General features: G+C 31.2%; 1 protein-coding gene across 1 annotated transcript in view; it reads left to right on the plus strand.

Annotated features, from left to right (window-relative positions):
• Positions 1 to 5,370: 5,370 nt before the first annotated feature.
• LOC111702865 (uncharacterized) overlaps positions 5,371 to 23,165 on the plus strand; it is a 45,396-nt gene continuing 27,601 nt past the window's right edge. The window contains exons 1-19 of the mRNA XM_023474649.1: positions 5,371 to 5,411; positions 6,620 to 6,734; positions 7,969 to 8,022; positions 9,248 to 9,343; positions 10,692 to 10,786; positions 11,543 to 11,576; positions 12,168 to 12,215; positions 12,375 to 12,488; positions 13,553 to 13,625; positions 14,038 to 14,111; positions 14,587 to 14,753; positions 15,283 to 15,323; positions 15,640 to 15,857; positions 16,585 to 16,691; positions 19,261 to 19,372; positions 20,827 to 21,004; positions 21,744 to 21,850; positions 22,142 to 22,177; positions 22,853 to 23,058. Of these exons, the coding sequence (XP_023330417.1) occupies positions 5,371 to 5,411; positions 6,620 to 6,734; positions 7,969 to 8,022; positions 9,248 to 9,343; positions 10,692 to 10,786; positions 11,543 to 11,576; positions 12,168 to 12,215; positions 12,375 to 12,488; positions 13,553 to 13,625; positions 14,038 to 14,111; positions 14,587 to 14,753; positions 15,283 to 15,323; positions 15,640 to 15,857; positions 16,585 to 16,691; positions 19,261 to 19,372; positions 20,827 to 21,004; positions 21,744 to 21,850; positions 22,142 to 22,177; positions 22,853 to 23,058 (1,916 nt within the window). The remainder of the gene's footprint in view (positions 5,412 to 6,619; positions 6,735 to 7,968; positions 8,023 to 9,247; positions 9,344 to 10,691; positions 10,787 to 11,542; positions 11,577 to 12,167; positions 12,216 to 12,374; positions 12,489 to 13,552; positions 13,626 to 14,037; positions 14,112 to 14,586; positions 14,754 to 15,282; positions 15,324 to 15,639; positions 15,858 to 16,584; positions 16,692 to 19,260; positions 19,373 to 20,826; positions 21,005 to 21,743; positions 21,851 to 22,141; positions 22,178 to 22,852; positions 23,059 to 23,165) is intronic.

The following is a 23,165-nucleotide window of genomic DNA, read 5'->3' on the forward strand; positions in this document are numbered from 1 at the left end:
TAACAGATATTTAAATATTTCAGGGTGTAAACAAATATTTAGATATTTTAGGTTGTAACAAATATTTAAATATTTCAGGGTGTAACAAATATTCAATATATTTCAGGGTGTAACAAATATTTAAGTTCTAAAATTATTTATATAGGAATTTCACAAAAGGAAATGTGTAGCTCTTGTATTGTAAAGTGCAATTGTTTCTACATTTTTTAAAAGTAAAGATGTTGTATTATTTTCTTAATTTCAAATTAATTGCCACACACTTTGATTTTCTAATTCCTTTTTCTTTGCAACCCAAGGTAGACCTTACTCATGCACCTTTATAGGTAAATCAAACTATAGAATTATGTTAGATCAAATGATATTATTTAGAAAAGGTTTACACCAGGTTGAAAAGATATAGGGATTAGAAAGTTTTAGAAAGGTTGTCGATTTTTCGATTTTGTTTGTAAAAAATGTTGTATGAATTGTCTCCAGCCTTTCTCCAGTTTGGATCTAATGTTTATTTCAGGTATATGGATAGTTTTAAAACCTTTTTACTCCAACACCTGCAGATAATGTTTACTAAACCTGCCAGAACTTCAAAAGTTCACTCCCAACTTGGAAAGTGTTTACTCCATTTGAAGATTTCACTCCAAAACCTTTAAAAATTAATCCAATCTCGACTTTACTCGAAACTGGATATTTCTAAAGAACCCGGCCATTCCTCTGATATTTTTAGATTTTTTCTCCAAATCCACAAACCCTGGAGTTTTTGCTCCTAAACACCACGAGACGCTAAAAAAAATAGTAAAAATATCAAAAAAATACTTTTCAAACTAACGCTTTTTGAATCTTTTGGATGAAATTCAAATTTCACTTGTAAATCATATTTTTTTTAACTTATGTATACAAATCTGATAGAAATCATCTGAACAAGTTGTGTAAACTTTGACTAAATGTTTAAAAGTGTCTACAAGAGTTTACAAGTTTTTTCAAAACCACCTTGAAGTGTCTAAAATGTCTACAAGTGTCTTTAAGAGTCAACAAATGGTATCTGGAAGTGTCCACAAGTATCTACAATTATTTACAAATGTTTAAAAATGTCTATAAGTCACTATAAGTGTATACACGTGTCTACAAGTGTCGACTGTTATCGACAATAGTATATAAATGTCTACAAATGTCTATAAAAATGTGAAAATTGGTGTCTACAAGTCTCTACAAGTGTGAAAACATGTCAACAAGTTTCTTTAAGTGTCTGCTAAAGTCAACAAGTTTCTTCAAGTGTCTATAAATGTCTATAAGTGTTAAGAAGTGTCTATAAGTGTCTATAAGTGTTTATAAGTGTATATAAGTGTCTGTAAGTGTTCTTAAGTGTCTACAAGTTTCTAACAGTGTATGTTTGTGTAAAAATGGCTAACAGTTGTATGGGTATCACTGTATATCAATATGGATATAACTGCATGTCAGCAAGACCATTTTAGGAAAAATTGGTCTTGCGGAAACCTTCCCTTATCTTCCCTGTACAGTAGTTGTAAATAATTGATTACTGCCTTTGACCAACATTACCGACCTTTGATTACCGCACTGTCCAACAGAGGGATGTCAAGTTACTTTACGTCCCTTGGGACAATTAAGTAAAATGCCTACCCGCTCTGCGATTTTTTCGGGAGAAAATTTGCGCATTTTGTAAAATAAATCCTTAACACTGTAATTCTAAGTTCTGAAAAACTAATATTTAGTTTTTATTTAACTTTTCATAAAACTTTTACTAAATAAATACTAAACTAGATTAAATTTACGTTTCATTATTAGTTAAAGCTTTTACTAAATTAATATTTAACTAGATTAAATTTACGTTTCATTATTCAATAAACTTTCTCAAATATTTCCAATGTTCAATTTCACATTTTGATCCGTTTCAACTTTCAACAATTTATAGTTTTAGCTAAAAACCAATCATTGCACGTCCCTTTTAATGGAACTGTAATAGTGCAATTCAAAAGACCCTCCATGCAAAGCTGCACAGTGCACAATGCTCTATTTTAAAGTGTCCCCTTAAAAGTGGTGTCTGATCAAGTATCAATTAATTAATGTTTATAATCAATTTAAAAAAACTGATTAGTTTCTTTGAATAATGGTTTCTCTACTGTATGTAGGATCAAAATATTTAGAAATTATCAGATGTTAACAATCTTCTAATGAGAAAACGACAGTTTACATCTTCCAAGTCTATATAATAAAACAAGACATTAATATATATGTTGTGTGTAGCTGGATAGATTGCGCTGAATTTTTTTGTGACAACTCATGGGTACCCGGTGGGTTGTTAAAGGCTACAAGAAATTCGATTAAAAAAAAAAAAATTTAGTTAATAGTTTCAAAGGTTTTCAAGGGCACCCTTGTAAATCGGGCATTGCCATTGGGTGTGAAATTTAGTGAAACTTTTCTAAAATCATTTTACAGAAGCAAAATAGTATTCCACTGGGAATTCTCAGGCATGTTTATAAAATAGATTGTTGAGAAAATTCAAAAATATGCCCTTTAAATGGGGTTTAATGATAAAAAATCACTAGTTTTAGCGAAAAGGAATAATTTGACAATTTAAATAATATGGGTATCCATTGAACCAGCATGAAAACCGGAGTTCAAAACAATTTACAGAATTAAAAAATATTGAAAATTGGGCAAGTTATGGTCAAAAATAGATTTTTTCTTTGAATAAATTTCATTATAGTACTAAAAAATGTCTTTTTTGACCTTACTCAGTCAAATTTCATTATTTTTCGATTCTGTAAATTGATTTTAATTCAGAAATTCAATTCGGTTGCAATGATACCCAATTCAATAAGTATTTCAAAATTATCATTTTCACTTATACTAGTGACTTTTTTAAAATAGTCATTTGAGGGGCACACTTTTGATTTTTTTGTGAAAAATATATTTTAAAAACATGTCCTAATATTCCTAGTGGAGATTGGAGGGTCACATGAAACTAATATAACTGAAGGTTTTCACCATTCAGTAATGTTTACTATTCGTTCATGTTTACTATTCGTTAATGTTCACTATTCGTTAATGTTTACTATTCGTTCACGTTTACTATTTTTAAATGTTTACTATTTGTTAATGTTTACTATTTGTTAACGTTTACTATTCGTTAATGATTACTATTTATTAATGTTTACTATTTTTTAATGTTTACTATTTGTTAATGTTTACTATTTGTTAATGTTTACTATTCGTTAATGTTTACTTACTATTTGTTAATGTTTACTATTCGTTAATGTTTACTATTTGTTAATGTTTACTATTCGTTAATGTTTACTATATCTTAATGTTTACTATTCGTTAATAATGACTATTCGTTATTGTTTACTATTCGTTAATGTTTACTATTCGTTAATGTTTACTATTTGTTAATGTTTACTATTTGTTAATTTTTACTATTCGTTAATGTTTATTATTCGTTAATGTGTACTATTCATTAATGTTTACTATTCGTTAATGTTTACTATTTGTTAATGTTTACTATTCATTAATGTTTACTATCCGTTAATGTTTACTATTCGTTAATGTTTACTACTCGTTAATGTTTACTATTTGTTAATGTGTTTACTATTCGTTAATGTTTACTATTCGTTAATGTTTACTATTTGTTAATGTGTTTACTATTCGTTAATGTTTACTATCCGTTAATGTTTACTATTCGATAATGTTTACTATTCGTTAATGTTTACTATCTGTTAATGTGTTTACTATTCGTTAATGTTTACTATCCGTTAATGTTTACTATTCGATAATGTTTACTATTCGTTAATGTTTACTATTTGTTAATGTGTTTACTATTCGTTAATGTTTACTATTCGTAATGTTTACTTTTCGTTAATGTTTACTATTTGTTAATGTTTAGCTTAGTTACTACTTACGATGGTTTAATAATGTGTTAATCATAAATCATTAAATTAGATTTTTTCCCCCGCCCTATAAATGTTAGTTTTTCGTTTAATCCAGTCTCCTTAAAAGCACAAAGAAATTGAATCCTTAAATTTACTCATCCCTCTAATTTTGCAACCTTATGTCGAAAACCTTTAGTATTTGAAACTGCGATTATTTGATTCAACTGAATTCATAGTTTGAAATATTTACAACATTTAGCTGCTAAGATATATGGATATAGAAAATAGCATTTGTGCTAAATACTCAATTCTTTTGATAACGAGTAGTCAGCAATTACATTAAGGACATTGTTTTTTCAGAATCCGGAGTGGAAATGCTTACAATTTTTGTTGCACTGTTTCTTTACAATCATTAATTGATTTAATATTAACAATATTAAACAAAAATTATTTGCGCTAAGAAATTTTTTATGAAAGCAAAATCAAATAAAGAAGGCTCGATCTAACGAATACTTATTTTCAGTGTTAAAATATATGAATAATATATATATAAAGGTTTGCCATAAATGTTTCTATATCAAACTATTTTAGCAAACATAACTAAACCTTTCAATTCACTTGGAACCTTGCAGGTTCTATAATATTAAGGTGAGAGAATATTCATTGATAACATTAATGTTTTTAGATCATTTATATAAGCTTGTATGTATTAGAAAATTCAGGGTTACCCCTTGTAATAGTATATTCAGGGTTATCCCTTGTATTAGTTTATTCAGGACTACCCCTTATATTAGTATATTCAGGGTTACCCCTTGTATTAGTATATTAAGGGTTACCCCTTGTAATAGTATATTCAGGGTTACCCCTTGTAATAGTATATTCAGGATTACCCCTTGTATTAGTATATTCATGGTTACCGCTTGTATTAGTATATTCAGGGCTACCCCTTGTATTTGTATATTCAGGGTTACCCCTAGTATTAGTATATTCAGGGTTACCCCTTGTATTAGTATATTACGGGTTACCCCTTGTAATAGTGTATATTTAGGGTTACCCTTTGTATTAGTATAATCAGGGCTACCCCTTGTATTAGTATTTTCAGGGTTACCCCTTGTAATAGTATATTCAGAATTACCCCTTGTATTAGTATATTCAGGGTAACCCCTTGTATTAGTATAATCAGGGTTACCCCTTGTAATAGTATATTCAGAGTTACCCCTTGTATTAGTATATTCAGGGTTACCCCTTGTAATAGTATTTTCAAGGTTACCCCTTGTATTAGTATATTCAGGGTTACCCCTTGTATTAGTATATTTAGGGTTACCCCTTGTATTAGTATTTTCAGGGTTACCCCTTGTAATAGTATATTCAGAGTTACCCCTTGTATTAGTATATTTAGGGTAACCACTTGTATTAGTATATTTAGGGTTACCCCTTGCATTGTATTAACAATTAATCCGATATTTACATCTTTTACATTTAATCATTTTAGATGGAAGCTCAGGTCAAAAAAGAGAAGAACTATCCAAACAGGTTTATATAACTATGGGGTTGTTAATTGATTTTAAAAACAAACAAAAAGTAGATTTTCCAAAACTTACGAACCTTCATTTTTAGAAAAAACCGAAAGGGTTAAGCTAGCAAACTGTTAATTTTGAACTTTTGAGAAGGAAAAGCGAAAGGAAAAAATTTCATTTTTGCCAAAAAAACGATCATAGTTGAAAAAAATGTGAGTTCCATCAGATTTTGTTTGCGCATTTGTTTGCAGAGAAGTTTATACATAGATTAATTAAAATTACAGATATGCCACTATATGTCGTCTTTTTAAGATCTATTTGTGTTGCGTTCACAACCCTGAGACAGAAGCCCAAAGGACATATAACGCGTAGTCGGCGAAGAAGAAGATTGATAGAGAGCTTGTTCTATGCCAGCTACGAGCAAATTCGTTGGCTGTTAACGAAACAAACAAAAATCTTGAAAAGACGACATCTTGTGTCACATCTGTTATTTTAATCAATCTATGAGTTTACAAATGTTATCTTATATGTTTTTATGTGGAGAAAACTGAATTTATTATTTATAATCATAAAAACGAGCGGGGAGTTAAAACTGTACTATTTAACTAAAAACTTTACTCAAAATTTTTTTGGGATACTCTTTGGGGGTCGTTTTCCTCTCCTTGACCGTTTTTAATCGTTTTTAATTCGTTTTGAATCAAAGTGAAAATAAAGAGGGGTTGCCCTATTCAACTCAGAATCATTTAAAACTTTCTACTGGTCAATTGGATGGCAGACTAGTCTTCTACTATCTACTACAGAAACACTTGTAATTGTTAAACACCTTGTTTATAAGCTGTTTTTAAATTAAATTCGCAGGAAAAAAATAATTTTAATTTCAATTGTAAATGCTGAATATTGTAATATTATTTCAAACTTCAGATGTGCTGATTTCAACTGTGCGCTATTCACAGCAATTCTAAACCAATTTTAGAGATAAATACTCGGAGTTCTCTCAATAATAAGTTAAGGTTTAAAGAATTCTAGGGTACCGTTGTAATTCGGACATTCCCAGATCTTTGAATGGCGTGTCACTTGAAATTACACTTACAATTCCTTTAAATAGATGGTAGCAGGACTGGTTTTACAATGAATGGTACAAATTTAAAAATCTACGGAAATTTCAAAAGAAACAGATATTTTCATATTTTTAATTGATAAATAAAACAATTTAATAATTGTAAGGCAAGAACAAGCTACACTCATGAAAGCCTGGATTTTAAATAAACTTAAATGTTTAACATCAAGAGAGGACTTGAAGTGGAGAAATTGGAAAATTAAACGCCCAAAACTTGAAGAGGTAAATCATTAAAATAAATTATGCTTTTAAACAAACTCAGGCTAACGAGCATGATGTCAATTTCAGGTGTTAAGCATTTTCCAACAAGGTTAAAGTGTATAAAGTGATGATGTACGCAAATTCTTTACTAATTATATAGGCCATAAACTATACCGAGAGCGTACTGCATATTTGTGTATTATAAGTTGATTCTGGCCTAACCTATAGTATATCAATATTAGGAAACAGTTGTAAGTGTAAGTACTGCTAACTGAGCACACAGGTGGAGAACTATCATACCCCCTAGTATTTTCCCAGGGGCGACTTCCCAAGGGACAATTTACCTGATGACAATTTCCCATGTGGGAACCTCCCAAAGGTTAGGTCAGGCCATCTGAGCGCCGCAGGCTGGAAGGGGGTCCAAGCGCTGTAGCTAGGATGTGCTAGGTGGCCGAGGGATGCGGCTAGAACAGGCTAAGGACCGAGTGCTGTGGGTAGGACAGACTTGGAAAGTTGCAGCTTGGGAAACTTTACAGTTGGGAAGTTTTCACTTGGGAAACTTTACAATTGGGAAGTTTTCACTTGAGAAACTTTACAATTGGGAAGTTTTCACTTGGGAAACTTTACAATTTGGAAGTTTTCTCTTGGGAAAATACCCTTGGGAAGTTGCTGAATCTCGATGTTATTCATATTTGCTTCCATAACCCAGGGTTGTACCATATTAACAAGCCTGGATGCAACCAGCTTTGTTGCAAGACAACGAGATATTAAAATGTTGTGGTTCGGGACAAGATAAGCCAATCACAGCAAAGCTTTAAAAGCCTAATATTATGATTATTATGTGGAAGACGATGCCTGGCCGCGTTAAACTAGTTCCACAAGATTCAACAGAATGAGATAGAACGGATACGGGGCATAGTACTAAAAAAACATCTACACGTGTGATTTCGATATTGACTCTAGTTCTGAACCCTCTAGTAATAAGTTATAAGAAATATATATACTGGAAGTTATTTATGCGTTGTTATTTAGAGTCTGACTCACGTCCTCTATAATTATGTATTAAACTATCAAAGCGTTTCGAAATGTCGAATATTTAGAGCGAAATTATGAACATAGTTTGTAGGGTTTCTTTAAAATTTCTTTTTTGAAATTTCAGCGTGAACCACTAGGTTTATATCCCGTAGGCCCACCAAATCCTCCAAAAATTTGTATTATTCATTTTAACAGTTTAGTTCATCTTTTATTAATTTAGGTCAAGGAATTCTTTGCTGAAACCACTCTACATGGGTTAAAGTATGTAACAGAGGTATAATATTTTCAACTGGTTTTATTCAAAGTGAATAAATACTAAAGTGGGCCAAACTCATAGTTGGATGACGACATTTTATTTCCCAAGTAAATATAAATATGTATATATATATATATAAATTGGTCTGTATACGAAGTGTACAGTACAACAGTACAAACACAGACTTAGAATTTGTATTTAACTTAAATATAGATTAACGTAAATTAAGATTTCAGAAGTGAATTTTACCCATTCTACTGCAAGAATGAAGATCTTCGAAATATATCTCTTGGTCTTCACTTTTGTATTTTGACAGATTTAAGAATGGTTGAGAACTATAAGACATAGTTTTAAAGATATTAAGATTTTTTTTCCAAGTAAGCCGGCTTACATTTCTTTTTCTTTTGGGAAGGGGGGAGACCAACCCTCCCCTCCCCACAAAAAAAGCATATATTTCACTGATCCAGGAGGGGGATGAGCCCCCATTGCCCCACCCCTGAATACGCCTCTGGATGATAACATAGATGTGTTTAAGAAATTTACAAACATATTTCAAAATGGAGGGAGATTTGAAAGAACAAAACTAGTCAGTTTTAAAGATAAATTCTTATAGATTTAGAAATGCCAGGCAAAATCAATGAATTGATTAAGCGACTAAATAGTATTTACATATAAAATACATATGAACATACAAAACTTTTTGATTTTCAATCGTGAAAATTTCGTAGTTCTATCTAAAGACGACATTTACATGGGTCTTTAGTCTATTTTTTCTAGTCTTTACTTTCCAAACGAAATCTTTTCATGCAATTAATTCCAAACCAAATAAAACCTTATAGCCCAACCTGTCGTCGTTGCCTTAGTCTGTTCCACTTTAGTATTTATTTACTTTGGGTTTTATTAGGGAACTTCGAGTCCCTTTTCTAGTAAAAAATGTTAGTTGTTAACCATTGCTCTTCCGGCAGCCATCTTTCTTTCTTTCTTGTTTCGCGGATATTTCTGTTTTACAAATTAAGTCGTTGTCTGAACTGTTAGATTCAAATTTCAATCATTTAAATGAACAATGTGAGGATAGAAATCATGAAAGATAATTTGGCTGTAGTGCACGCATTGTCTAGCATATTTAATATTGCTCTGAATTGGAATTTCCAGGATGTGCCATTTCGAAATTTTAAAAATTTTGGTGAAAAAGTTTGACGAAAGTTCATTTTCTTTTTGATTTCATTCTAAAGTCTAAACTTAGGAGAGTGTTTGGTGGTTTCAGTGTTTACTTTGGATAACACTTTTTTGCACTGCTCTGGTATTTCTTGTTTTCCTTACAACACCACTTTTTAACAAGGTATTTGTGCTTGCTAAAGGACTACCAAAGAGAATAGAATATATATTAGAGTGGAAGTTAGACAATCCCTCGATATGAATTTCGTCAGTCCCTTTTAACCTAAAAGGGAGTTCAAAGTGTACAAATTATGTAAATGTTCACAAACTATATGCAGTAGAGTACATTAATACAGTATGTTCCCTAGACTATGCATTTCAATTTCGAATTTTTAAACTTTATAAAAATGAATTAGGTGAATGAAAAACATCATTTGATTTATAGTTATATCGGAAAATCATCGTTTGTAAAGTGAAAGGCATAGTCTATGTGAAATGATCATTGGTCATTTATGAAACCATCCTATTTCATAATTTGGTTTCTTTTAATATTAATTTTAGATTTTCTGTAAAATGATGTTCCAGGGCCCAAAAGTCTATATAGCACAAATATGTGAAGTACACCTGCAGTATGGAAACAGAACAACAATATGGCCGTTTTACACTTTTTTCTAGTAAATTCCACTCTAATATATATATTCTCTTTGGGGACTACTCTCGAAATTTCAAGTGACCCATTTTTAAAAAAAGAGGTTCATCCCTCAATCCTTTATTTGATCAATAAAGAGGAATATATCGTCGTTTTTCTGGTTTAAACAGTTTTAGATTCTCATAATTCCTTTTTTGTTTTTTTCTGCAGTGCGCAAGTCACTTTTGAAGAGTAGTCATAATCAAATAGATTATCAAGTACAATAGATGGCAACAAAGAAATGAACCAATTGCACACGACGTCACAAGTGTCAAATATAACAAGAAAAACGAAATTGTCTTACATTAGTTGACATGTTTTCTAAGATTAAATTAAAAAATGTAAAAACAGAAACTAAAGAACACATAAAATTGCACTTATTTAATTGTAAGAAAAGCACTTTATTCTAAAATTATCACTATTATTGATAATTTTGTCGGACACAAAAACTGAATTGACACTTGTGACGACAGAATACAACTGTACTGAGAGTGTACAAATTATACGTTGCCATCTATTGTACTAGAATCTATTTGGTCATAATTGAAAATAATCATTTTTCGAAATGTTTAACATTGATATCTATTTAATTCATACTTGATTAGACAGAGCTTTGGGGTCCCTTGTAAAATGAATATGCAACTAGTTTGATAACAATTTGTAGTAATTCTAATTGATCAAATCTTAAAAAAACTTTTAATTTTTTATTTATATTATTTGTAATTGTAATAAATGAAAATAATTAATTTAAAAAACGAAATACTGAGTTAAAATACAAAACTAAGACAAAAATTATTCCCGTTTTTGGTTTTTACTAAATCATATCTTTTAAATTTAAATTTAGTACATTGATGCTCCAACATTGACTTCAGTTGATACAACAAACTATCCAATATCAAATATTAAGTTCCCTGGGGTGACCGTGTGTTCAAATATTAGGTAAATGGATAGAAAATCAGTAAGTTTTTAATACTTCTTCTTTTTTCTTCTTCAGAATTTATTTAAGTCACTCAAAAAGTATTCAATATTTCCCAAAAATCTCCTACTGTGCTTTTTCTTCTTCTTCAGAGGACTTCGTGTTAATGAGAAAGTATTAAGCATTTAGAATTTCCCAAAAATATCTTTCTGTGTTTATTTTTTCTTCTTCAGGATTTTATGTAAATCAATAAGCATTAAGCATTTAATACAGTGATGACCAGAAAACTCTGGAATAGGAAGACGACTTTCAGAATCAAGTTTTTACTTTAAAAAATCAAATGAGCGAGCAATTTTGCAGTGTAAACAGACCCATTTTACTAAATTAGTGATTTAGTAAGTGTGGAGCAAAATGTTTTGCTTTATAACAACATCAAATGCACTTAAGTATTGCTGTAATGTCGTCTTCCTATTCCATTGTTTTCTGGTTATGACTGTATTCATTTTCAATATCTTTCTGTGTTCATTTTTCTTTATTCAGGATTTCATGTAAATCAATAAGCATTAAGCATTTGATAATTACCAAAAATCTCTTTTTGTGTCATTTATTCTTCTTTAGGAATTCATGTAAATCAACATGCAAAGCATTAAACATTTAATATATACCAAAAAAACTCTTTATGTGTTCATTTTTTCTTCTTCAGAATTTCATGTAAACCCATAAGCATTAAGCATTTAATTCCAAAAAATCTCTTTCTGTGTTCATTTTTTCTTCTTTAGGATTTCGGCAACTCAATTTCTTGAAGAATGGAAGGTTAGTTAAATTACTGTAACTCACTTGTAATTGACTTGGTGTGCTATCCAGTTTTACAGTCTTTAGCTGTACACTGTACAGTGTACATGCACCGTTTGGGAGAGCCACGGGGCCGGGTTCTCATTCTGACATAGTGATGCAAGTGGGGCATAATCGAAAATCTCACAATGCTGTTGAAATGATTTTATACAACTTTTTATGGAAAACATATCACACTAACCTACATAGATTATCTAAATAATATATTTTAAAAAAGTAATTCCGTTGTAAAGCTTTAATATTAATATCTTAGTCTTTCCATGCATGTTGTCATTGAACTTTAAATAGACTGTTCGCTTAATTACAAGTGACCAATGATACAAGAAACATTGCCATTTACTACAGTATCCTTGAAACCAATCTGATCAAAAATGTTAAATTTGTTTTTCTGACTCGTGTTCGATTCTGATCATATCTCTATTGTCAAAATATATATATATATAATTCATAGTTGATCAGACAACAGTTTTAAAAGTACTATTTTATACATTGAGGCTTAAAGTCTACCTATTCCAGAGCTTTATTGTTATCACTGTACGTATATAATTTCAGAGAATGCCGTGGAGGGAACTGTATAATGAAAATATAGATCTTGAGCATGTAAGTAACATTTCTTAAAATAACCCTATTCCTGCCTTGCAAGTGGAGAAAAATGGGGCTTTTGACAATCTTATCTTTATACAAACATTCAAATCTTAAATTAAGGAATACTATTTGCGCCCTGTGCGGCATTACCATGATTGTGTAACAAATGTTTAGTTAGTAATGCAGCATATAAAGTTTAATACTGATCCTGCGGTTATGAAAGAAACTGTTGAAAGTGAAATTACGAGGCAAAAACTGGAAAAGTTCTTACCCACACTTATGTACAAGGTTAGGTTTATGATAATACACTCTGTACAGTCAGAACATGAAAACTCTGGGATAGGAAGACGGCTCAAGTTATGGCTTTAAATAGTCCAATGAAAATGACACACATCAGTTGTATCAACAACATTAATTTTATGTCGTATTTCTATTTCACATTTTTCTGGTTCTAACTGTATAATGTAGCCATCTGTGTGTGTTTGAATGTCATGACTCATGGCACAAGTGTATGTAATGTATGGTGGTTGAATAGGATGTGTAGTAGTGTGGCCAAATTTTTTAGGATTCATTTGAGACATGTAAAACATTTCTACTACGTATATTTACTGAATTTGAATGCAAAGTCGACGTTCAAAATCTTGAATTTGGGTGATTACGCTTTCAGAATAGTTTTATTTAATTATAAATAAGGACAACAAAAAATGTAAACAAAATTCTACAGTAAACTAATTTGTTGTTGTGGAACAGAAAATAAAAATTTACCTTTATCGTCGAGTAAGTAATCTTATTCAATTATTAGTTTCTATAACCTCTCATTATTCACAAAGATTTTCTGCAGATTTAATGAAATTTTAACTGAAAAGATGGCACTTGAAGAATTTGTAGAAATGTGCAAACAAATTCAATATAATGATGAAAACAAATAATTGATTCTACCATTGATTTATTGACAAATTTATTTTGAGCATATGTTCCTAAACAACGTCCAATTTGCATTCAAACTCGGTAATCATACATCGTGGAAACGTTTTAAATGTCTCAAATGAATCCTAAAATTTGTTTCTAGAATACTGCATTCTTAGTTTAACCACCATACATTGCCGGTCACTCCCTTTAAAACGATTAAGAGTTTGAAGAAAGCTAAACTGTGCCCAACCTTGGCACTGCCATGCAATCTTTATTTTTTAGATTATCAATTTTAAAAAAAATTATATTTCCATTTAATCTTGAATGATATAAAATTTAACATTAGGTAATTTGAAAATTATTTTTTAAGCTAAAAATTTTAGTCGAAAACCATACATAATTTGTATAAATGTTTGTTCTAAATAGTAAACAGTCCCTTTAAGATTACACCAAGCTGTGAAGGAATATTTCTGGTTTGCAAATGGCAGGGAAAACAGGAGGACTGTGCAAAACTAGGTCAGTGGATCGGAATATCTTCCTTTTGTAGATGTCATCTAATTTTTATTTTCATTTTGAAGAATTGCGTCATATTCACAAGCAATATAAATAAACTTTACTTTACAGTTTATGATTGAATTTTGAAGAATTGCGTCATATTCACAAGCAAAATAAATAAACTTTACTTTACAGTTTATGATTGAATTTTGAAGAATTGCGTCATATTCACAAGCAATATAAATAAACTTTACTTTACAGTTTATGATTGAATTTTGAAGAATTGCGTCATATTCAGAAGCAATATAAATAAATTTTACTTTACAGTTTATGATTGAATTTTTAAAAAGCAAGTATACTTAATCCCGTAAAATTGATTACGCAATTTTAAAGACAACTCGGTTTTGAAAATTGATGCAATTGATGATTACAGTAACTATGAGGAAAACGGATACTGGGTTTTGTTGTTCCTTCAACACCAAGAATTTGGCAGGAAACTTTGCTCCGGTAATAATTTAAGTTTTATTTGTTAAAAAGACCGTTCATTGATTTGAGTTATAATTTCACAGACACGCTAAACAGGTTTATCTTCGGTATTTAGTTCTACTTTTTCGATGAAAAAACTTATTTCCTCGCTGTGTATCTATCCGTAATAGATAGCCTAATTAATGCCTGAATAGATGAACTGTCCCTATGCGTAAGCGTAATATTAATTATAAATTATATTACTATGTTTATTTTTGGAAAACACTTTCTCACAAAAGCATGACTTATTCATTTATAATGCAAGAAAACTTTATGAATTTTCAGAATCAACCACCTGAAAACCTAGAGAAACCCTAATAGCTTCAACATTATTGATCCTATCAAGGTTTCAAGGGTACCGGTGTGAATCGGGCATTGCCATCTTGAAATTTCGTTTACATATTCCCTTTAACTCTGAAAACCTAATTAAACCATAATTGTTATTGCTTTATTTCAGATTGAGTCTCCCACCCCTGATTTTCCTTATATAGATCCGTATTCGCATTGTTACAAAGCATCAAGTGATGCCAATAGGACAGCATATGGCAATTGCAGTTATCAACTTCAGAGCGCCTCAAGTTCAGAGAACTATAGATCATACCGTTATAGTGGAGCTTTGAGGGGGTAAAGTATTTAAGTATTTTATTGCCCTTTGACCAACATTATCGACATATGATACCCCAACTGCAGGGGGAGTTTAAGTTTACTTAACGTCACTTGGGTACAGTTAAGTATAATAATCACCCGCTCTGCAAAGTTTTTGTGAAAAAATTCGCACATTTTCATCTCTAAAGATGATAAAACATAAAAAATCGTGAAATTAAATTTTTTTTTACTAAATCACAGGTTTCTTCAACCAATTTGTCTACAAAACATCCTTTGCTGCGCTTTGGATGTTTTGTAGACAAAATTGGTCTTGGAAACCCTTGGTATATAAAAAATTCCCTTGACCCTATCATAATGAGGGGGGGGGGGGTGTTTTCAATCCCTCCCCTTGTGTTTTTTGGTGAAAACCTTAGAAACTTCTTCTTCACTTTAACAAAGGTGGGGGAAGGGTTACCCCCCCCCCCATCTATATTAGACAAAAATAAACTAATCGAGATTTTAGTACATTGTTTGTAGCTCTGACATGATTTTAAACATGCTTTATTAGATATGAAACTGATGACACAAACTACTGCCCTAGACTAAAAGGTTTGTTACAAATTTAGAAAACTTTAAAGGGACTGTAAACGTGATTTTAAGTGACCATCCATGCAAAAATGGCAATTTTTACAAACAGCCTTTTCTGATCAAGTTTGAATTAGACATCAATGTCAATAATTTGGGAAGCAAAAGTGACTCCACATTTCTAGTGAAGGAAAACGGATGATATTGATCAGAATTAATCACATTTAAACCTAAAACATTTTCCACACATTATTAATCAGATAAAGATTTCAAACTTAAGCTTAATGTCCCTTGAACCATATTGAATATTAAATATATAGAGAAAACCATGAATACGTAGATCCTGCTGATGGAGAAGGTAGGATGGCAAGGATACTTGGAACCCCGTCACCACAAAACCAAAAAGCGAAAACATGGCAAAGTGAAGAAATACGAAGTACAAATATGGCATCAAAGGATCTAGGGTTTTCTTTTCTGATCCATGCAAATTTAGCAGATGAATATAAAACATTATCAGATGAACTGAGAACATCAAACAACTTTTTTCAGGGTTTTGAGGTTTGTCTCTTATTATTTGTAACTTTTGTAAAAAAAAACTTATTAAATCTTGTATCATTCAAGGGTCTGTAAGTGCGACCTTCCCTTCAAAGGTAGCAATGCCCTATACCCTTATCACCTTTGTCTGATCGTTATTATGTGAGATATTTGCGTTTATCTTGGTTAATTTAATAGAGAAATCACAGTTGAAATAATCAGTTTTTTTTAAATTAAAAAAATTGTGTACTGAACTTAGGATAAGTTATTTACTCCTTCTAATGCTTTTGCAGGGGGAGAGATTTAATGATGAAAGCAGTTTATTCATTTATTAGCTTCGCATTGACTCTGGGATTATATACTGAAAATATAGACAATAATTAACTAGGTTATACTTACAATTGTTGATATTAATGAATAAGATTAACATAATTCAATGAATTTTATTTACCTAAATTTGCAGGAATCTCTAAAAAGGAGAAAAACCCTCAACTCTTTTCTTCCATATTCAGTGAAGGTTAAACTTGAACTGGGGTGGGCTAGGCATTGTACTATGCAGATAGTTAAATAATAAGGAATGTCGTCTTACAAAGAGCAATTTAACCTTACCATATTGATATCTAATTCATTGTCGATCAGACAAAGCTTTCAAGGGTACCGTTGTGAATTGGACATTGCTATTTTGGGGCCTATAAAGGGTCGCTTTAAATTACGCTTACAGTTTCTTTAAATGTTTTTGTTCTATTTCCAGGTTCTGGTTCATTCTCCGTTTGAGTTTCCTGTAGTATCCAAGAAAAGTACTGCTGTCTCAATTGGAGCTGAAACTTTTATCGGTGTTTCATCACAAGCTACAATATCGTAAGCTTTAAGGGACTGTAAGAGTAATTTTAAGTGAACTTCCATTCACAGAGGTTAAAGTCCGTTAAAAACGTTAAATAAAAAGCTATAACGGTAAATTTCGTTATTTGCTGATCAAAATTGCATGATTTTTTTTTAATTTTAAAATTTTCGCGTTTTGATGTTTTTAAATGGTGTCTTCCATGTTTATAAACCATTGATACAATGCATTTCGCCGTTAACGCCGTTAACGCCGTTAATACTGTAATATACCGTTATTGTGTCGTTCATGATGTTTTACCGTTAACAAAATGGTTTAGCACTTTGCGCCGCTAACGTTACATATATCGCACCGTTAATTTTGTTATATATAACGGTACCATTAACGGCTAGATTGTTGAAAAATATTCCGTTAATGCCGTTAATAAAATTGAGATTGTTAACTAACGGTAATATTTAAAAAAAAATGCCGTTAACGGAAGGAACATTCCGTTCATACCTTTAAAATTAACGGCTAACTGAAATTTTTGATTTTTTAACAGTTGGAACTAACTGTTGGAACTTGCCCAGCCCTATCACTGCTCATTGAGAACAAAGATCTCCCTGTATATATCTCACAAATATTGCTCAGATTTCCATAAATCCCGCGGAGTTACGCTCGTGTACAGTAGGAACTCAACACAGCTAACGTTACTTGCACAAACAAATTTAGGTCCAAGGCGGTTTTGAAAAGAGCGTAAGTAGATATTTATTTTCAGTCAATATCAATATTTTTAATTTAAATAAGCTAGAAAACAAAGTGTTTGTAGATTATCAGCATTTATAAAAACTTAAATAGAAAAAATCCTTGATTAGTCAAAAGTTTAACCCTATAAAGGCTGGGGGTCTGAATCTATGAATAGCCGGGGGGGGGGGGGGTTGGGCGCCCCCCCCCCTAGAAAAAGGCCTCAGAGAATAGGTATAGGGTTGAAATGCATGTTCATAGCCCAGTTTTCCATGGCAAGCTCAAAAATAAATAGACCGATAACTTTAATAGTTTGGGTGCTAGGAAGGGTGAAAAAATGCATAAAAAAGGATAAAAAATGAAGAAATTTTTTTTAAAAATTTTTTAAAAACAAATATCAAAGTGTGACACATGTTTCTACATGCAATTTTTGCAGACCGGACTTTTTTCCGCCCTGTACCCTGCCCTATAAATTAAAAGAAAATATTTTTGTGACAAAAATTCCTTTAAATTACTTTTCATTAAAAGTCACAAAATTTCACGGTGATAGTGTCAAAAATGAGAGTGCTAGAACTAAAAAACTACAGGGGTTTAGGGTTACAGAGTACAGTATTGAATCGAACACGCCACTCAACAACTGGAGGTTCACTTGAAATTACGCCAACAATCCCTTTAACCCTTTCACGGTGGACTATGCCAGTGGGGTTGGTCAAATAGGCCTATAGGATTAGGCCGGGTACTGTAAAAAGTCTGAACGCGCCATGGGAGTTGTCATAGTTAGCCCTCCGACGGGACTATGCCAAGAAAATTTACCACTGTCGTATGTTAGTCTGGTTAGGGCGACACGGCCGACGTACTCAGAATATGGAACCGGGCTACCATAGGATCGGGTTAGTACAGCTGTTATCTGGCAGGCCGGTACAAACTGGGCAGGTCCTGTTCGTATTCAAATTTACTACGGCCCAGAGTGCCTTACTATCCAAACAGAAATATATGATTTGAAATATGTTTCTATAAAGTCCAATTTTTCAAGGCATTGAAAAAATAGAAAAAAATATGAATAAAATACAAAAAGTTAAACCTCTAACTTTATTGGTTAAAATTAAAGGAAATTTGAAAATTGACAAATGTATAATATGATGATAATAATTAAGCAGAAACGTTCAAAAGATTGTTGGTACCCTCATCATCTTATGAAAACTCTTGAGTCAAACGCCTTTTAAAAGTCTAAATTAAGTTTCCATCCCCTTATGGGGTGTTTTGGGAAACTTTTTTCTATTTTTTCTCTCAGGGTCAAAATTTGGCATTGTGTTAAAAAACAAATGTTTAGAATAGAATACACAATTTTGAAACCTGATGCACATTCCTAACTATTTGGATTAGGCTTAAAGGGAGTATTCGCGAAAAATTAAAGGGGGTTTAGGACGGCTTATGTCGAAAAATTGTCGATGGTGATCCCTATTAATCTTACTTCTACATGTTGCGTCTCCAATGAGAAAATTGTTATAAAAGACTCATACCGAAGAACGAAGTGTCCATACAAATTCAGAAAGTTGCAATATTTGACTTAGATCGTATAAAAATAAATTTAATTCCAAACAAATCATTCAAATATTAAAACCTATAATCATCGATAATTTTTAGATGCATTCGAATAAAATTAATATTGCATAATATATTTTGTCGCTTGGTGTCGTAAGTGTCTATTTCATGTGGAACTAGAGTTCTGGGACCAGAAGCGTCAAGAGCAGAGACACCTAGCGGCCAAATAACCGTCCTGTAAAGTATATTTGTGTGGACGCTACGTTCCTTGGAACACTCCCTTTCATATTTAAAATAATTTTGAAAGTAAACTTGTTCATCTAGATCTGACAGTGTAAAAGACATGTCACCAACAAGAAGGAGATGTCTGCTTCCAGAGGAAACCAATGTTCCTAAAATGAATGTTAAATTGGAAGCATTTGATACTTACAATCAGGTTGGGGGGTAACACCTGTACTGAGAATTTAAACTAAATAAATACAGCTGAAAGAAGACCGTGAAAAATAAAAGTGTGGAGAAGGGAGACGACAATTATACTAAAGTTTTGCTTTCAAATATGCAAATGAGCATGAAGCACACCAATTGTGGTTTTACCCAAATCACATGAAAAGTTGATTTTAATCTATTGGTGTAAATGTATTTGACTTATGATAACATACAATTAACATACAGGGTTTCCCATAAAATATTCGACTTTAATGATGACTTGGAACTCATTAAACATGAAAATCTGAAGATTGAATTTGACGTTTGCTCTGAATTCATACTTGCAATGGTAAACTAATCGATTTGACACAGAAAGAAAAATGTGAAAAAATGATTGAATTATATCCGTTAAATCCTTTTTGAGTAACCTTATATTACATATGTCATATGTCATATTATATATTACATATTACATATTACATATTACATATTACATATGTCGTCTTCCTAGTCCGCAGTAAAATTGGTCTCACCGTTAAAGTTAAATTTTGAAGATTAAAATATCTAAAATATAAAAAAAAAACTTTGTCTTCGTCTTCTTCAAGAAGACAAGAAGAAAAACATAGTTTAACAGTTTGACAGAAAAAGTAAAAGGAATAATACTTTGAAAATATTTATGCCAGGAAAAAGACTATGGCTTTCCAAAGTCTACTGCGGTCACATTGAATACTTTGATACTTTTACTAAACCAATATGTATTTTAAGTAGAATGAAAGAATTCCTAAAAATGTTTTAATTATTTGAGAGTTGACTAATAATATGTTTATGCACAATGATTGTAGATACAGGGTGTCCCAAGAAACATGACACTTGGTGAATAGTTTTGAATGTCTTCTTCCATAATTTGTTAAGTTGTTAGATACTAAAGAAAATAATGAAAATATTATAGTAAAAAATATTCAAGCAAAATATTTGTTTAACGAAATAAACCACAAAAAGCCTAATACAGTATATGGAAGACGACATTTGTAACTATTTTATCAACTGTCATGTTTAATGGGACACCCTTTATATTAGTTCGTCTTAACAATACCAATCATGACAAAATTAATCGACATTACTTTTGCTCATTTTATATATTTTTTATTGTTTTAATTAATCTGAACCATCATACACTATCCTATTATATTTGCATTGAAAAATAAATATTGTTGGTGTGATAAATTAAAGGAAATGTTCGCGAATAGTTAAAGGGGGTATAAGCTGATCCAGAATTAAATTCTGTTTCGGTCGCTACTAAAATAATCATGCAACTCAGTGAATTTTTATGGGCTGGGGCTGTGTGCTCTTTGGTGTAAGGCGTTTTTAACCATTTTCAACGCAACAGACAGAAATTAATTGAGTAGCGATCGAAACCAAATTTAATTCGGGATCCTTATATTTTTCGCGAGCACTTCCTTTAAGGCGAATTGTCTGATTGAGTGTGCTGCTACTACTATGCTAAAGTTGTGTGGATGTGTACCTTATTATTTTCCAACTCTACCAACATCATTTATACAAGAAAATGTTAGAATGGGCAAATATCCAAACAGTTCTGGATTCTGCTTGTTTGAAAATCTGGTCTGTCTCAGTGAAATTCAAGGTAATTATTATATTTTACCTTTAAATGGACTATACGCCTAATTGAAAGTGAACTTCAATTTGAAAAAGGGAAATCCCCGATTTATAAATGTACCCTTAAACCCTTTGACAATCAATTTGTAGAAAAATCATAATTGAAAATTATCAGCTTTTATAAAGCAAAAACATTGATATCTAATAAAATTTGAGCAAACAAACCTTTGAAAGATATTATTTTGAATCTAGAATTGCTTTCTTTTCGTGGAGAGACACTTGGAACTATGTTTACATTACCATTAAAGCCTTATTCTGAGAAAAAAAATGAAGCTATAATTTCTAACAAATATAGTTCCAGGTGTTTCATGGCAATAGCGCTGGCTCATTTCACATTTAATGTTAACTAAAAAGTTTTTTTTTAATTTTTACAAAAATTTTATAATTTTTTACTTGAAGTAAATAGATTATTAAAGACAATAGGTGGCAACAGAGAAATTTTCTCCCATTAGTTGACATGTTTTCCAAGATTAGATAAAAAAATGTAAAAACAGAAAAAAGAACATAAAGTGTACTTATTTCACTGTAAAATGAGCACTTTTCGTCTCTATTGTTATTTTTTTTTGTTGGACAAATAAAACTGTTGACTCTTGTCATGTAAGAGTAAAGGTGCGCTGAGAGTGTACAAATATTACGTTGCCATCTATTGAAATTGATACTCTACTTGATAGTATAAAAGTATTCCTTCAATATTCTTGAATATTAAGGATATCTGAATGCATTTGCTGCTGCTGAATCTGGAGAAACGGATGGAACTGATGAAGGATTGACTTGTCATTGCCCGGATGATTGTGACCAGATCTTATATAATAAGGTTTGGAAGTATAGGGTTCCACTTTACAAAACTTAGCGTATGATGGTTTGCAATTCATGATAATTTTGCAACCTTTTGCTTTGCGCAAAAAAGTAATTGAGTCAATGCCACAAACTCAATTTTTCTATGATTTCTAAATTCTTGCAACCATAGATATTTCTAAATATATGAAGATCAAATAATCTGAGCTTGAAATACCAAAGATTTATAGCATCAGGTTGCAAAGATATTGGGACTAGACAATTTTAGATTGTGGCAAAGACTTAATTTTTTTTAAACAAATTGATCTAGGAGGTGTCTACGGGAACAGCTAAGGATAATAACACGGCAAGTGAATTAAATTATTTTTTTCTAAATTTCTTTGACAAAAGTCAAAACATAATTCTTTGTAATATTCGGGTTTTGGGACTTAAATTCCACTTTATTTAGGACATAAATTCTACTTTATGTAGGACATAAATTCTACTTTATTTAGGACTTAAATTTTACTTTACTTAGGACTTAAATTCTACTTTATTTAGGACTTAAATTCTACTTTACTTAGGACTTAAATTCTACTTTATTTAAACTTTTGTGGTAACTGCAAATAGGAATTTTATCTAAAAGCATTATTTTTCCCAACACCCAAAAGATGATCAAATGATAGAAAATTACATATTTTTTATGATCTGTAAGCGTAATTTTAAATGACATTCCTTGTAAAGATGGCAATGCGGAATGGTTTTATTCTCAATGGTCCCCCCTTAAAACCTTTACCTGTTCAATACTGTGGAAGATATTATGGTTTTTCTAGATTAAAAAGAGATTAATTTTCATATTTACATTATGTTTTCCTGCATGGGAAGTAACTTTTGTAGAGAAAATAATCAGTTTTTAAAATTATAACATTGATAGCTATATTATACTTGATCTGCAAACATCTTTGTTTGGAGAATCTTTTTAAATTACGCTTACAGTCCCTTTAAATATTAAATCTTTAATTATTAATTTGTATTCCTCCAGGGCCTACTAAATACTGTCTTATGTCGTGGAAAAAATGAAAAGAATCAACCAGATTTAAATCAGAATACTTTTAACCATCTTAATTGTTTTAATACTACATTCAAACAAGAATACCAAGCTTTGAAGAACCTTCATTATCACAACAACAACAATAACAACAACAGCAACCTTGGAACTAATGAGGAAATTAGTGATTGCGTGGAAAGGTATTGGGTTTAATTAAATAACCTTTTCTCCCAGAAAGAGCATACTTTTTTTAGGCTTTAAGGCAACTTTTCTTAACGTTACGTTAACAAAAAGTTGCCTTGAGGCC

Source organism: Eurytemora carolleeae, unplaced genomic scaffold (assembly GCF_000591075.1).
Source record: "Eurytemora carolleeae unplaced genomic scaffold, Eaff_2.0 scaffold514, whole genome shotgun sequence".
Taxonomy (NCBI): domain Eukaryota; kingdom Metazoa; phylum Arthropoda; class Copepoda; order Calanoida; family Temoridae; genus Eurytemora; species Eurytemora carolleeae.